Raw genomic sequence first — 17,457 nt, forward strand, 5'->3', positions numbered from 1 at the left:
GGCTGTATGGAAGAGATGCAGAGCGGCTGGGGGGCTGGCTGTAGGGGGAGGGACAGGTACACGGGGCAGGGGGGCACACAGGGTGTGCGGCTGTATGGGGGAGGGGAAGGGTGTGGGGGATGGGCAAGGGGCAGTGTATGGGGAGCGGATGGGAGGGGCAGAGAGCTCTAGTTCTCGCCGCCCGGCGGTGACTCTGCCGCTGCCCCCGGCGGCCGGGGGTGGAGCGAGTGAGCCACGCTCGGCGCCGAGCGGGTGAAGTGGCTCTGCCGCGATTCAGGCGAAGGCCGGAGTCCGGCCTCTGGTCAGGCGGGGCCGTCACCAAACTCCCCGAAGGGAGACGCAGCGGTGCAGCGCAGGGATTGCCCCTCCTGCGGCCGGTAGCGGGGCTGCGACGAGCAGCACCGCCCCCCGTTTCGGGGCGAGCACAGCACTTTGTCCCCGCTCCCTGCTGGGCCCGACGCTAGGGGCGGTGGGAGCGGCGGGGAGGAGCGAGTGGAACGCTGGGGCGGTGACGTGTCCCGCACGCCCCGCCCCCGCGCAGGATATATAAGCGCAGCGGCTCACGTTGTCGGTCTTTTTCGTAACGGGTTTGCCGACGCCTCGCAGGTAAGCGCTGGCCGCGTGGCGCAGGCCTGGTGGGGGAGGGGCGGGCTAGGCCGGGCCCATGTGGCTGGAACAGTCGGGCCCGAGGGTCAGGGTGGCTGAGTGCGGGCCCGCGCGGGGAAGCTGCGGTGCGTGCGGGGGTCCGGGGCTGGTGATGGAGAAGGGACGCGCGGGGGGGAGGGGGAACGCGCCCCGGTGGCCCCCCCGTGGGTGGGGGAGGGGAAAAGAGGGCCCCACAAAATGGCGACGTGTCCCCCGCGCTACCCCTCGTTTGCGGGGTCTGGGCCCCAGGGAGGGGAGTGGCTGCTACATGCGGGGCCCTGGAATCCCCATCTGGATTCTCTCCCCCCGGCCTGGTGGTGCGGGACGGCCAGCGGCGCGGGAAGGGTTGGGTGGGGAGTAGGGGCCGCTCCCATTCCCCGCTGCCCGCTCAGCGAAGATGGCCGCTTCCTTTCCCTCCCCTCCTCCGCGAGCTCCACAAAATGGAGGACGCGGCGGCCGGGCGGAGTGTTAGCTACACAAAGGAGCCGCGCCCCGCCGTCCGGGCCTGGCCCCGGCTCTGCGCGCCCCGGCCGCATGGCAGCGCCTCGAGCCCGCGGGCAGCTCGGGGGAGTGAGCCGGCGGGGGGGGGGGGGGGCAGCGCTTCTCGCGTGTGGAGCCCCCCCGCGGTGGGCGGAGCCGTGGCCCTAGAGTACCGCCCGGGCCTGCTCACGGCCTCGAGGCCGCCCCGCCCTAGGCCGGGCGCCTCCCCCCGTTAGCGAGGCTCTGGCCCGGGATCATCCCTGGCACTTTTTCTCCTCCGTAGGTGTTGATTTTGTACCGAAAGAGCCGGACGCCGCGAGCCACCCATCATGGGCAAGGAGAAAACCCACATCAACATCGTCGTCATCGGCCATGTCGACTCCGGCAAGTCCACCACCACCGGGCACCTCATCTACAAGTGCGGGGGCATCGACAAGAGGACCATCGAGAAGTTCGAGAAGGAAGCTGCGGAGGTACCGAAGATTTAATTAGCCTAGTAGCCTGTTAAGTGCAAAATGGAGGCTCTGAGAGCAGCCTGGGTTGGTGAAATGCTCGTTACTTAAGCAGCGCTTTTCGACTACTCTGCAGACAGTAGCTCTACACCCATCTGTCAGGACAGGGAGAAAAATACCTGATTTATCCAGTGACTTCAGCAACAGCAGGGATTTTGAGAGTTCCCAGCTTCAGGCTGGGTGTTCAATCAGACAGGCAATGGTAAACAGTTCTGTGTGAGCAACTGCTGCATTCAGTCTTTTTCTCTAAAGGTAGAGGAATACATGGCTCTTCCTATATCCAGTTGAAAAACATTTGTTACTGTATGTGCCTGCTCCATATGTTCATTGGTGTACTTTTGTTTCTATGTAGTAGAAGAGACTGCATCTCAAAAGATACATTGAGTGACAACAACATACTAGCTATAGAAACAGTCTGTGGGTGAATAGCACATACTCTAAATGTGGAAGAGATTACAGTGGTATGAAAACAAGAACTTGCAGTGGACACTTGATATGAGGGCTTGTCTTTGCAAGGTCTAACTTTAAAAGATCAGTTGTCTATAATTAACAGACTGAAGGCTAAAGTGTCATAGGTTAAATAACTGAGAAAAGAGATGGAATCTCTCACCAGTTGTGCCAAGTGTGTTCAAGACAAAGCTGTATTGGCATTACAGAAAACTAGTGGCAAAAGATGCCTTGTACTATATTAGAAATTTTCTCTGTTCACTATATACAAATTAGTTGACTTTCTAAATGACAGTTTAAAACAATGTTACACTTTTTTTGTAGATGGGCAAAGGTTCCTTCAAATATGCCTGGGTTTTGGACAAGCTGAAGGCTGAGCGTGAGCGTGGTATCACAATTGATATTTCTTTGTGGAAATTTGAAACAAGCAAGTACTATGTCACCATCATTGATGCTCCTGGACACAGAGATTTCATCAAAAACATGATTACTGGCACCTCCCAAGTATGTAAACACTATGAATTCAGTTGAGGGTTTTAGTATTTTCTGATTTAGTTTTTTTTTGCATAGATCATAAATAATATAACTTATCTTTTTCCCCAAAGGCTGACTGTGCTGTCCTTATTGTTGCTGCTGGTGTTGGTGAGTTTGAAGCTGGTATCTCCAAGAATGGGCAGACTCGTGAACATGCCCTTCTGGCCTACACACTGGGTGTAAAACAGCTGATTGTTGGTGTGAACAAGATGGATTCCACTGAGCCACCGTACAGCCAGAAGAGATATGAAGAAATTGTCAAAGAAGTCAGCACTTACATTAAGAAAATTGGCTACAATCCAGACACTGTAGCTTTTGTACCAATTTCTGGTTGGAACGGAGACAATATGTTGGAGCCTAGCTCTAACGTAAGTTTGTTTACCTTGTGTATTAGAATTAAGTTGGAGGGACAGCCAGGGTGAATCTTCAGGGTTAAGAAACAATGCATTTGAATGGAGTTTATATCTGTTTAAAACTCTGATCAAGATCATGTTTCACAAATTACCTAAAGATATCAAGGATTAAATGTATTTGTTCTTCTACATTCCAGTATTTCTAAATACAAGTTACATTTGTGCTGCTTTTTGTTAGATGCCCTGGTTTAAGGGATGGAAGGTTACCCGTAAGGATGGCAATGCCAGTGGAACTACCCTGCTAGAAGCTTTGGATAGTATACTGCCACCAACTCGTCCAACTGACAAGCCACTGCGTTTGCCTCTGCAAGATGTCTACAAAATTGGTGGTAAGTATTTTGTGTGAAGAATAGTTATGTAACTTTTCCTCCAGTAGTAAGCTTTTTAAAATACAACAATCTGTCAGATTGATAGGCTGTCACTAGCTCTTTAAAAAGCAGAAATTGCAACACTTGCCAGAATGTTTTTTATTCTTTAGCAGGAGAATGTGTTTTTGTAAGTGTCCTACCTGTTTGTATAAGACCATAGTTAAATTGGAAGGAGTGTAAACATCCTAGAGTTGCTTTTTTTCTTTTCTTTTCAGGTATTGGTACTGTTCCAGTTGGTCGTGTGGAAACTGGCATCCTGAAGCCAGGCATGGTGGTAACATTTGCCCCTGTCAATGTAACAACTGAAGTAAAATCTGTTGAGATGCATCATGAGGCTTTGAGTGAAGCTCTGCCTGGTGACAATGTTGGCTTCAATGTCAAGAACGTGTCTGTGAAAGATGTTCGCCGTGGTAATGTTGCTGGTGACAGCAAGAATGACCCCCCAATGGAAGCTGCTGGCTTCACTGCCCAGGTACTTTTCAGAATCACTTGAAGATGTTTGAAACTTAGTTATGGATTGATGCAAATATTGGCTGGTCATCTTTTTTGAATTGAATATTTTGAAGTTCATCTCTAGAAGATAAAGTACTCCTGGTTTTTTAAATAGTTTAACCCAACAAATAACCATCAGTTATGCTTGAAAAGTTACTGTTTTTTTTTTCCTTACAGGTCATCATCCTGAACCACCCAGGCCAAATTAGTGCTGGTTATGCCCCTGTGCTGGATTGCCACACTGCTCACATTGCTTGCAAATTTGCTGAACTGAAAGAGAAAATTGATCGTCGTTCTGGTAAGAAATTGGAAGATGGTCCTAAATTCCTGAAATCTGGAGATGCAGCCATCGTTGACATGGTCCCAGGCAAACCCATGTGTGTTGAGAGCTTCTCGGACTACCCTCCTCTGGGTAAGTGGTCCACTAAAATAACTACTTGTAAATTCATGGCATGTTAGTGCCATGCTCTTTTAGAAATCTTAGTTGTTTCATGGGTGACATCCACTTACTTTGAGGTGTCATTGAAACTTTTAAGCTTGCTATAAGATTTTGCCCAGTGCTCCATAACCCTTTTAAAATGGGTGGAGGCCAAATTCCATTTTACATTCAGATACCTGCAGTTTCATTTTTATATTTTTACTTCCTGACATACCCTGTGTGGTGGTGCTGTGCAGAGGTTGCCTCATTCAGGGTGTGAATCTGTATACTCCCATACAAAATTATAAAATGTTGTCATTTTGTTTCCAGGTCGTTTTGCTGTGCGTGACATGAGACAGACTGTTGCTGTTGGTGTCATCAAGGCAGTTGATAAGAAAGCTGCTGGAGCTGGCAAGGTCACAAAGTCCGCCCAGAAGGCTCAGAAGGCTAAATGAAAATTCTGTACATCAGCTGCCACCTCAGTCTTAATCGGTGGAAGAACAGTCTCAGAACTGTTTGTCTCAATTGGCCATTTAAGTTTAATAGTAAAAGACTGGTTAATGATTACAATGCATCGTAAAAGCTTCAGAAGGAAAGGAATGTTTGTGGACCATTTGTTTCGTGGCAGTTTAAGTTATTAGTTTTTAAACCAGTAAATTTTTTAATGGAAACAACTTGACCAAAAATCTGTCACAAAATTTGAGACCATTAAAAACAAAGTTTAATGCTAAGTTTGTGTGTTCTTTGGATTAATGTTGACTCTATAGGAAAGCTATATCCAATTTATTAGAGTAAAATTCAAATATTTTGTTTGCTTGAGTTAAAGGTGAACTGCAAAGCAGAAATAAAAATTGAGTCTCTGCTGAATGTCCCTTCACAGTATAGTGGGATTCAGCTTCAAATTTTTTATCCATTTTACAAGTCCTTAAACACTTCCTCATTGACTGACTGAAGATCTGTTACATTACTGCATCCAATTTGTCCAGTGTATTGCAGAGTGGTGCATTCTACAATGCATTCAGTAAACAGACTTTTTTTTTAAACTGAGGAAGGTGGGATGGACAGTAACTTCAAAGGGTAAACTTGTTTTCTTTGTCAAGTACAGCTAGATTAGTTGGGACATCTTGCACACACTTGATGAGCTCAATTTCCACTTTGTTTTCTAGTTGTCCATAACTTAAATGGATAGGTGTGTAAACAGTACACCCATGCATTTACTTAATAGTTTGAATTCAGTGTATTCCAGATGACTCGCATAGTTAAGTTTACTGCAGCTTTCAGACTTATCTAAATTTTGTTGCTGAAATCAACCTGTGTAAATGACCGATTTTAAATCTAAGTAACTGTTTAATTGTTGAATTTCCAAGAAATACTATTTAAATTGCTAGAATATTTTTTAATTTTAGTACCATAGATTGGCACACTTGGAATCTAGAGCAAAAGACAGTCATGGAGGTTGCTTTGAAAGCTATGAGCCTGTTTCACATCTCAGGTGACACTAGTCAAATTCTATTCAAATAAAGTTATTTAAGTTAGTTACACTTAACATACTGAAGTTTGACATAAAAGCACTGAAAACCACTACTTACAAAATCTTACTCATGAGTAAACTTGGAGAATAGAACTAGTATTTAGTTTTAAACCAAGTAACCTACTTAAATAAGGTTAGGCCTACTGGGGCTTGGAAGTCTTCAACAAAGCTTGAGAGAACTGATTTTCTGTCTGTTTGAATTGGATATTAAAATGCCAAAGAAACCAAATTTAAACCTGGGGAAGAACTTCATTGATGTCAATGGACTTGTTTACAGAAGGTCTGAATCTGGCCCAGTTCTGTTTAAAAGTTTTCCTGATCCCATCACAGTGCTAACTCTTAACTAGTAGCTGTATAATCCATTACCAGCCCCTCCCCCCCAAAAAAAAATTCTGTATGAAATACAAAGTGGTACCAAAGAGTCCTGTGACACCTTAGCAACTAACAGATGTATTGGAGCATAAGCTTTTGTGGGTAAATACCCACTTTGTCTAACTGGCAACAACATTCAAGTTACAATTAGTTTGGCAAGGGCCAGAGTACCTGTAAAGCAGACGCATCACTCAGTACTTAAGTTAATCAAAAGGTTTCAGTTGCACAATGATGCAAAATTACTATATCAATCTTTCACATACATTCTTTCCACAGCCTCTGCAAACAAGGTAGCAAAGATTATTAAACTTTGGCTGCATGGTTAGTATTGCTAAAAGATTGGCACCAACTTTGTAGTCAGACTTGTATTTTCATCTGCAACATACCTTTTTCCTTCACTTACGGCCCACTGCAGCTAGTGAAAGGCTAGTGTATTTCTGTACGGACTTCATTTTCCCCACCCATCCCTCAGCTAATCAAATTGTTACAAAAACAGTTAGTTTCATACCTTAAGATACATTTCCTGGATAATATCAAGCTATTCATACCGTTTTGTCTTAAGCCATCCCTTCTGGCCAACCTCAGTTATGTTTCCACATAGTCTTTAATCCAATAAACCAATTCACTAGTGGTGGGGAGGGGGACCTTTGACATACATTGCAGAGGTGAGGAATCTTTTATTTCTTCCTCCTTCAGGAAGATAGTATTTTAAAAGGAATAATGAAAGTTTAATTTTTCAGTGTTGACTTAGGTTTCTGTATTACTAATAGCTGAAAGATAATTTTAACACATGTAAAATTCTAGATTGTGTATACATGTCCCATAAGCTGTTGCAATATTTAAAAAGATAATGCTGTGCAAATTCTGGCTAAAATAAAACTTTTCTGAATTGTTCTCCAACCATGACACTTTAGGAATTGTAACTAATTTGATAAAAGAAAAATACTGATGCTGGTAAAAATAGGATCCTGTTCAATTAGAATGAAAAACCTAGTAAAACCACCACAGCTTGAGTGTACTCTCTTTAAAGTATGTCTTAGTAGACTTCTGAGGGAAGATCTTGATATGAATTTATAATATGAATATGCAACTAGCCTTTAGGGAGTAGCTGCTGGTTTTTGCATTAATACCACGTTAGGACAAAGTACAGATACAATATGTCACTCTGTTGTCTGGTCACCTTTCTCTGTATGTTGAAAGCTTAGTTTCCACCAAGCTAGGTTTTTCATTACGAACCTTGCCCTTAAAAACCTTGCTCTCTAGTGGCTTGGAAATTAGTTTGTAGGAAGGAGGTGATTCAACATCAAAAGTTTCTAGAGGCAAAAAGACTGCCAAGAGATTTAGCTTATAGCGTAGCAGTTGCTGGCAGATTAAATGTGGCTGGCTGATGAACAACTGGCAGAGAAGGAGGGCAGAAAGATGGATGCTTGCTGTGGAACCTTTTATTTATTCATTTTTTGGATGCTATTTTCACATGATCTGTAAATTCTGAAATAAAAGTCATTTCCCTCAAATAGAAAGAATGCTGCAGCATGAGGGAAATGCAGGGAGGAGAATTCAGACCTAAAACCTAGCTGACCAGAGACTCGAATGAGAAAAGATCTGACAAGCTAAAAACTGGCAAAAATAAATCCCAAAGTTGGTTAAATGTTAATTGTTTGGGGTTTTTTGTGTATGGGTGGGGAGAGAAACTTCAGAACAATTTTAGGTCAAAAGGCAAGAGCCTAGTAACATTTTTGTGTGTATTGTCTGAATTCTCCAAACTCTAACTGTAGGCCCTTCTGCCTGTGTTGCTAAAATGCCACCTTTGATTATTAAAAACAATTTACAGTTTAACTTTTCACCATTTATGCTGGGACTTTATTTTTGAGTACTTTCAGATTTGGCAGTGTAACTAGGCTAGTTTTGCTTTCTGGTTTTTATGATCTAATACACTACTGTGGGAGACACTTAAAAATCTAAGAACATATGTAAAAGCATCTCAGATTTTAGAAGCAAAATTTTGGGTTTAAGACTACTTTAGTCAACCTAATAAATTCCATAGGTGAGAACTGCATCTGATCTCTGATTCTTTATTTCCCAGGATGTGTTCTTCCCAGCTGTCATGCTGTCCTTAATATAAATAACTTAATATTCAAATTAACAAATCTCAAATACTGAGGGATAGTGTGCAATGCTTTGATAATCCTACTTGAATGGTAAACATTATTACAATAGCCCAGGGGTCGACAACCTTTCAGAAGTGGTGTGCCGAGTCTTCATTTATTACCTCTAATTTAAGGTTTCGTATGCCAGTACTACATTTTAACGTTTTTAGAAGGTCTCTATAAGTTTATAAACTATTGTTGTATGTAAAGTAAACAAGTTTTTTAAAATGTTTAAGAAGCTTCATTTAAATTTAAAATTCGGACCTTAACACTTTAGTGCAGTGGATCTTAACCAGGGGTGCATGCACCCCCTGGGGCAGGGCCGGTGCAAGGATATTTTGTGCCCGAGGTGAAACTTCCACCTTCTCTCCCCCTCCCCACCCCCGCCCACATCGGTTCATTGAGGGGCAAATACCAACAAGCCTTTATAGACCCCAGGGGTGAGCCATGCCCAGGGGCTGCTCCCCAGACCAGGTTCCCCCCTCCCCACCCCATGAACTCCCCTGGAGGGTGCACAGCACCCCCGCGAGACCTTCCCACCCTGCCCCAAGTCCATTCACTGGCTTTGGGGGTGGAGGGGTGGATAAGGCTCGGGGCAGTCAGGGGACAGGTAGGGGGGTACAGTTCTGGGGGCAGTTAGGGGCAGGGGTCCCAGGAGGGGTCAGTCAGGGGACAAGGATCAGGGGAGAGTTGCGGGTTCTGAGGGGGCAGTCAGGGAGTGGGAAGGAGTGGATGGGGGTGGGGCTCCCCCCCCTCCATCCTCTCTTTTGATTGTTGAAATATGGTAACCCTAGGCGAGAAGGGAGCCGGGGGGCGCATGGGGGCTGGTGCCCGCATGCATCTGTTGCAGCCTGCAGGAGCCTCCGGGGGTTGGAGGGGGGGATGGCGCCAGGCCGCAGCCTTTGCAGGGCTGCTGCCCCCCTGCACTGCGCAGGCTCCGCCATGGCTGGGGCTCACTGCTGCCGCAAGCGGGACACTCTGGCTCTCTGGTGCCTTTGAAAGGCGGCTTCTCCCTGCCGAGCTGCTGCAGCGGCCCAAGCCCGGCAGACAGACCCCCAGGACTCCCATGCCCCATCCAACCACTCCCCGCCCTCTGACAGGATCCCCAGAACTTTCGACCCTTCCAATCCTCCCCCTGCTCCCTGACTGCCCCCCAGGACTCCCCTTGCCATGCCCATGCCGGTCAGATGCTGGCAGAGTGCTGAGGCAGCAGGAGGGGGGAGCTCCAGGACGGGCAGCGGCAGCTCACGCTCCCGGGAGCTGCAGAACCCAAGCGTAGTGAGGGGAGTGCCGGGGGGGCACGCCTGCTGCCAGTCTGGGGTCCCGGCCCTGCTCAGCCTCCTGCCGGCCTGGGCTGAGCAGGGCCGGCGGCCAGGACCCTGGCTGACAGCTGCATGCCAGGCAAAATCAGCTTGCGTGCCGCCTTTGGCATGCGTGCCGTAGGTTGCTGACCCCTGCATAGCCTATGGGGAAAGTAGTAGAAGCCCCCTATCAGATTTATTTTAAATTGGAATGATCAGAGTTGTAAATAACTCTTGGATACTGACCTACAAAGAGTGAAACTAGAGATGAAGTTAGGAGACCTAGGCTCTCTCTAATTTCTGTTGCACATCCGAGATTTCTAGTTTTTAATAGATAAACTTATAAACATGTAAATATTTTTTTTAAATCCCCAAAGCTATGCATCAGGTATTGTGTTTAACCTCAGGCTGGTGCTTCCCTAACTACCATAACCCTATGAAACAGTTTTAACTAATGTGGGCATGAAGCACCAAAAAATGGGAAAACAGGTCATTGTTAGAAAACTTGTGAGTGGGATGCTGATCTGGTAAGGGTGCTTTAAATTTCTCTCCACTTATGGCAGGCAACTAACAATTATCTTTGTTCAGGCTTGACTGCGAGCTGACTTGCAGCTATTTAACTGAAGGTGTTATTTGAAACAGATTTTAGTGACAGGCTAAAGTAAGTGGTTTAAACTGAAAGTTTAGTTTAATACAATTAGGAACAAGTCTGTTAAATGGCCAGCCCATGCCGCTTCCCGCAGCTCCCATTGGCCAGGAACGGTGAACAGGCTGTTGGTGGCCCTACCTGAAGATGGTCAATGTAAACAAACTGTCTCGCAGCCTGCCAGCGGATTACCCTGACAGGCCGCAGATTGCCCACCACTGTTATAGACAAAGGCTCAGATTAACTTTTTCCCAATATAGTTCTTACAGCAGAGGTTTTCTAACTATGGGGCAGAGGGGGCTCAGCACAATGTTCAGGGTGGCAAGGGGTGATGCCAGGCGGCTGGGGGCAGGCTCACCACCTCTACCTCAACTCACCTCAGCGGTAGAGGTGGTGCTGTGGGTCAGTGTCAACATCCACCATGGCCATGCTGATTTTCACTCCTGGCAGCTTCTGCATCTAGTACTGGCTTTGCCCCTAGGGACCATCGCTCGTGTGCCTGTCTCCACCCTCAAATCCTGAGAGGGGAGGGATGGGTATGGCGGGGGGGCACAACCAAAAATTGTAACTCAAACGGGAGGAGAGAGGGCTCGGCTCAAAAAGTTTGAAAGTGGCTGCCTTACCATAATAGGCTAGGTCACAGGATAAACTCGCAAGTGTAAGATCCAAGGAAGATTGAGGGGAGATGTAATCTTTCCAGACACCAGGTAACCTTTTTGCTGATGGGCTTGGCCATTGGCTGAGCATATAAATATGTCACCTTTTGCTGATGGATGGTAAGGAAAGTTATATTCTTCGGCTATCCCTTCGTACAAGGATGATGTCTGCCAGGGAGTTCATTGGTGGGGTTTTAGGTGGCTGAGGAGCCCAAGTGGTGCCCTGCAGATTTTTCCCACAGACATGATAGGTGTAATCTTGGAGGTGACATAGTTGTTGGCTGGACTGTTGTGGCCTTTCTTTCCCTCTTTGTCGCGTCTCTGTCGCCTGAGCATGTCTGTTCTCCTCAAAGTGAGCGGGTGGAAGCATTAACATGAGCACGAATGTTGGTGCCTTTTCTCCATCCAGTTAATTAAAAAGTAATTTTGCTGGGAAAGGTGACATCTGGTTTTCTCAGAACCTCCCCGTCCTAAGCTGGGCGTGTGCGTGGAATGTTAACTGGGTGAGTAGCATGTTAAATGCTACTTGTGAGGCAGCCTGAGGCTGTGGCACAGCTCCCTTCCCCCTCAGCTAAGCATTAGCCCTGCTTTCCCTTTGGCTTGTGTTCTGGGCTGCTGAATAGAAGCAGCCCCTGTGAAGCTGGGCCTACATACCTGCAGGCAGCCAAGAGGCTGTAAGGATGACAAACTTTGCATAGGGGGAAACAAGTCGCTTTGTCTGAGGAGACGTTATAGGAGGAGCGAGACTAAGAAAAAGCTTGTCTTGAAGCCTCAGTGCTTCAGATGACTGATTGAAGCCCAGGGGCCCATCCATTACAACTGCCCTTCTACAGCAGGGTTCACATTAAACGTAAGTTCAGACACAGCACAGAGCCATTTCCCCATTGGCAAGACTGCCCTGGCAGGGGATGGACACATACGTAATATATAAGGGAGGAGTCAAATGCAGGGCACAGAAACTGATCTCAGTCCTAGAAAGAGAAACTCACTCCAAACAAGCACAGCTCTGAATGGTGGCAAAAGGCCGGAGCCCTTGAGCACAAAGCTGGCACCGTTTTCCATGTCTCATTGTGTGTGTCTATGCTGCGGGCTGCTTCTCATCCCTTCATTTGCTCCCTCACTTGCCTCTCACACCTAAACGAGGGCTGTGACACTTGCCTCCACCATGCAGGCAGATTAAGGTTTCCTGGGGCCCTGGGCCAGGGTGGGGCTGCCCCCTTTCCACCCCTTCTGCCTGCAGCCTCACCCACAGCCCCACCCCTTTCTGCCTCTTCCCTCTGGCTCGACCCTGTTCCACACAGGGTTTCCCCCCCCCCATTTCACCTCCAACCCCTTTTGCTCCTTTCTGTGCCTCGCCCCACCCCCTCCCACCCCCCCTCGCAGCCCAAAGACTGGAAAAGCTCTGTCCCCATGCCATGGCCCCAGGCTGCAGCAGGGACTGAGAGCGCTGCGAGTCCCAGGGCTGCAGTGGGGAGCCGGGGTCTTCCCCTGACATCCCCCGACCCATGCTTCTGTGGGGAACCAGGGTCAGGGTGCTGGGGCTTCTCTCACCCCATGCTGTGGCTTCTCTCACCCCATGCTGTGGCTTCTGCCAGCAGGGCCGGCTTTAGGAAGTGCGGGGCCCGATTCAAACAGTTTCCACGGGGCTCCGACAGGGATGACTAAAAAAAAAAAAACATTAAAAAAAACACGTGAGGCTTGTACTCACCGGGCCGCGCTCCTAGTCTTTGGCGGCGGGTCCTTCACTCGCTCCGGGTCTTCGGTGGCACTGAAGGACCCGCCGCCAAAGTGCTGCCAAAGACCCGGAGCAAGTGAAGGACCCACTGCCAAAGACCTGGAGTGCTGCCGGGTGAGTAAAAATTAAAAAGGTGCCTCTAGCCAGGGAAGAGATTCTCTGCCACTAGCCCCCCACTCTGGGCGACCCTGCCACTGGGCGTGGGGCCCTCTTAAGCGTGGGGCCCGATTCGGAGGAATTGGTGGAATTGGCCTAAAGCTGGCCCTGTCTGCCAGGATCGGGGCTGCTGGGGGACGTGTGTGTGTGGCGGGGGTCCTTGTCCCGCTTGGTGCTGGGTAGCTAATCCGCCACTGCATACAGGAGGCAAAAGAACTAACAGGAAGCCTGTTGTTTGGCTAAGTTAGAAGGTACATTCTCACAAGGCCAGCGATTGCTTTCTGAAGGATCCGTCCATCCTTGTGCCTCACCGTCACTTCCACCTCTGCCTTTAACAAACTCAGTAATGCCAAGGAGTCTTGCTGTAATGAGTTTGCTTTTCCCACCTGAATTTCTGTCATCCGATGTTATCCAGTTTCCCAATTCCTGTTTTTAAATCTTGGGCTTTTTAATTATTAAAATATTTACCCAAAATAATCCATTTTTGACAGTCTCCAGTCCCTGCTTATAATAATTTTCTTTTTTTTTAAAAAAAGTTTTCTTAGCAAGCTCATAGGAGGGTGACATGTTTAAAACAATGTTAAAAAATAAAATCAGTTTTACATGGTCTTACATTAAGTGCGGCATGAAAAACAGGTGAGGTTTTATTGAGGGATCTGGGTTGGAATCTGTTACCAGTCCAGCCTGGTTCCCTACACAGCTGCTGTTATATTTACACAATGAATCACTGGACAAATGCTGAGTAAGACTTTGGAGCTATTGCTCCTGCTCGGACAGCAAAGTGGTTATTCAGCTCCCCCCCGTGGCACGTCTCAGAGCTTTGTGAAACAGACACTTGATTACAAAGTATAACTGCAGCACAAAGGGCGGCCAGGACCTTGCAGCAAGAATGTATTCCCTATACGTGTGTGTAATAAAACGTGGAATGCGGAATAGCAGCTTCTCTTTCTGCTATCTTACGGACATTTCGGAGCAAACTAACCCAAAGCACACAGCAGATGCTCCTTTATTGCAATTGGCAGGGAAGTTCCATGGCTTAGGGCCTGTCCTCAAAAAGGCCATTCTGCCAGGCACCAATAGTGTTAGCCAGGGGACAATCAATTATAGCTGCCAGGCTGGAGTAAGAGGCGTGGCTCATTGAGGGTTTTAAAGCTAGGGGAAGGATATTAAAATGGAACTGAAATTGAATGGGGAGCCAGTACTGACCAAATGTGATACATGGCATGCTGCCTTCACTTCTCCCCCATCTGCATCATCCTGCACAGCTTCTGCATGGCTTTCCCTCTCCCCAAAATAGAGCATGCTGCAGCAGTGTGGACAGGAGGAGAGCAAACAGTCTTGTTGAAAGGGCAGCATCTCCTTCATAGCTGAACCGGTTACAGGTATGACAACACATTCAAGATGTGCACAACCTTCATTGCCAGATCACCTCGATAAGCCACAGTACCTGCCAGTTTGTAGATGTTTCCCCCCCTTCCTTTTACAATCAACCCATTCCAAATTCAGTTTGGGGCAACATCTTGTCTGGAGGTTCCAATTTTCTTCTACAAAACTGAATTGTGAGATTCGCTGAATTGTCTGCACCCCATAAGAAAATGTAGGAGCTCCATGCTGTGGCATTATAGTCCATCTCACCTCTTCTGGTCTCTAGCTATTTTATTGGCAAACATTCTTGTTTGCCTTTGTAGCAGTAGTTTGCCCTTAATATGTACTCTATTGAAGGAAGGGGATACAAAGGATTCTCTTACTGAATGACAACTAACAAGAAAGAACTCAGAGAAGCATATGTTATCCGCCAGGAGCAAAAAAGAGAGAGAGGGTGAAGATATCAACAGGAGTTCCTTTGAACTTTAAAATAGCTTTAGCTAAACTGTTGATTAAAAAGAGAGCCACTCTGCACTGGCTTAGAAAAAGCATTTAGAAAGTGTGTTTATAGTTTAGTGCAAAATAATGATTCATTAAATTCAGATTCTGTATAAAAATACTCAACTGCAGAGCACCCAGGTTTCCACCCAATCCTAGTGCAGACAGGATTCAAGTCTCTTCACTCCCTATTTTTGGGACATATTAGAAGGGATATTTCCTAGTACCTAAAACCCATTCTAATGTAATTTCATTCTATTACTAAACATATGGATAACAGTGTCCGCAATAGCAGATCTTTGATTACTAGTGTTCTCATGAAGGTTGCCTGCTTGCCAAGTCTCAGTTCTCACAGCTGCTTATTTCTGAACACCTTGCTTCCAAATTCTGCCTTCGATTCCATGCACACAACCCCAGTGCCCCCACTTGTCATGCATTAATTAGTGTGTAGATTATAAATCAGTCAGTCACTATTTCTGGTGTATTCTCCAGCCAGGGCCGGCTCTGGCTTTTTTGCCGCCCTCCCCCCGGGGGCTGGGGCAGGGGAGAGCCCCAGCCAGGGCTCGCCGCTCTCCCCCCGGCGGCTGGGGGGAGGGTGCCGGGGGGGAGGTAAGAGCGCCGGGGGGAGGGCGGCGAGCCCGGCCGTGGCCCCGCTGTCCCCGGGGGCCGGAGCGCCGCGCCGCCCCCCTCCAGGTGCTGCCCCAAGCACACTCTGGCACTGTATAGACGCTACTTCATTTAAATCAGTGAGTGGTTGGGTATTTTGTCACCTCTCTCAAGTACTTCTATGCCCCCCTTCATTACCATAATTGCTGAGCACCTCACAGTCTTTAGCCAGCTTCGCAACATTTCTGTGAGATAGGTAATTCACATAGGCCTTGGCTACACTGGCAGTGTACAGCGCTGCAACTTGCTGCGCTCAGGGGTGTGAAAAAACAACCTTTCAGAAGTGGTGTGCCGAGTCTTCATTCATTCACTCTAATTTAAGGTTTCACCTGCCAGTAATACATTTTAACGTTTTTAGAAGGTCTCTTTCTATAAGTCTATAATATATAACTAAACTATTGTTGTATGTAAAGTAAATAAGGTTTTTAAAATGTTTAAGAAGCTTCATTTAAAATTAAATTAAAATGCAGAGCCCCCCGGACCGGTGGTCGGGATCCGGGCAGCGTGAGTGGCACTGAAAATCAGCTCGCGTGCCGCTTTCGGCACGCGTGCCATAGGTTGCCTACCCCTGCCCTAAGGGCTAGTCTACACTGGCAATGCTACAGCAGCGCTTTACCGTACCCTTGTGGGGTCACGGCGCAGCGCTGGGAGAGAGCTCTCCCAGTGCTCTAAAAAACCCACCTCCACAAGGGGCACAGCTCCAGCGCTGGTGCAGTTTACACTAGCGCTTTACAACGTTGAAACTTGCTGCACTTGGGGTGGGTGGGGGGTTCACACCCAAACCAGAAAATTGCAGCACTGTAAATTGCCAGTGTAGACAAGCCATAAGTCACAATAAATCTGTGGCAGCATAAGGAATTGAATCCAGCTTCCCCTGAGTCACACAATCATAGAAGATTACGGTTGGAAGAGACCTCAGGAGGTCATCTAGTCCAACAGTAATCCCCAGGTCATTTTCTGCAGAACTGCCGCTTAGCCAGTCGGTTGCCATCCTGTAGCGGTGCATGGGATTCTTCCTTCCTAAGTGCAGGACTCTGCACTTGTTCTTGTTGAACTTCATCAGATTTCTTTTGGCCCAACCCTCCAGTTTGTCTAGGTCACTCTGGACCCTATCCCTACCCTCCAGCGTATCTACCTCTGCCCCCAGCTTAGTGTCATAGAGTTCCAGACTAGTGCCCTAGCCATTGGACTTCTAGTCTTTATAAAGCAGTGCTGGTCAAACTTTTTGGCCCGAGGGCCACATCTTGGTATGGAAATTGTATGGTGGGCCATGAATGCTCATGAAATTGGGGTTGGAAAATGTGGGGGTGAGGGCTCTGTCTGGGGATGCGGGCTCTGGGGTAGGGCCAGAAATGAGTTCAGGGTGCAGGAGGCAGCTCCGGGCTGGGGTGCAGGAGAGGGATCAGGGCTGGGGCAGGTGGTTGGGGCATGGGAGGAGGTCAGAGGTGCAGGCTCCGGGCGCCACTTACCTGAAACAGCTCCTGGAAGCAGCGGTATGTCCCCCCTCCGGCTCCTACGCGGAGGTGGGGCCAGGCGGCTCTGCGCGCTGCCCCATCCGCAGGCACCGTCCCTGCAGCTCCCATTAACCGCAGTTCCTGGCGAATGGGACATGCGGGGGTGGCGCTTGGGGTTGGGGCAGCACATGGAGCCCCCTGGCTACCCCTAAACATAGGAGCCGGAGAGGGGACATGCTGCTGCTTCCAGGAGCCTTGACAGAAGTGCGCAGAACAGCCTCCGACCCCGTTCCCCAGCTGGAGTGCGGGAGCGGGGCAAGCCCCAGACCCCACTTCCCAGTAGGAGCTTGAGGGCCGGTTTAAACCAGCTGGAGGGCCGGATGTGGCCCCAGGGCCGTAGTTTGCTCACCCATTATAAAGGATATCCAGGCCACACTGGCCTATTCTCACCAGCTGAGGCTGCAATAATATAGAATAAGTTTATTACACATTATTACTTTGTATTATTATAGCACCTAGAGATGCCAACAGAGATGGGAACCCCATTGGGCTAGGCCCTGTACATATAGAGACAGTCCTACCCTGAACAGTTTACAGATTAAGTAATACACACAACCTCAA

General features: G+C 47.9%; 1 protein-coding gene across 1 annotated transcript; it reads left to right on the plus strand.

Annotated features, from left to right (window-relative positions):
- The first annotated feature begins 455 nt into the window (after positions 1 to 455).
- On the plus strand, positions 456 to 5,040 carry EEF1A1 (eukaryotic translation elongation factor 1 alpha 1). The gene is made up of 8 exons (XM_034766202.1): positions 456 to 606; positions 1,409 to 1,598; positions 2,409 to 2,588; positions 2,690 to 2,986; positions 3,210 to 3,360; positions 3,615 to 3,871; positions 4,069 to 4,303; positions 4,640 to 5,040. The coding sequence occupies exons 2-8, from the start codon at positions 1,455 to 1,457 to the stop codon at positions 4,762 to 4,764; spliced, it is 1,389 nt and encodes a 462-aa protein (XP_034622093.1). The 5' UTR covers positions 456 to 606; positions 1,409 to 1,454; the 3' UTR covers positions 4,765 to 5,040.
- Positions 5,041 to 17,457: the final 12,417 nt, after the last annotated feature.

Source organism: Trachemys scripta, chromosome 3 (genome assembly GCF_013100865.1).
Source record: "Trachemys scripta elegans isolate TJP31775 chromosome 3, CAS_Tse_1.0, whole genome shotgun sequence".
In the NCBI taxonomy this organism is placed as follows: Eukaryota; Metazoa; Chordata; order Testudines; family Emydidae; genus Trachemys; species Trachemys scripta.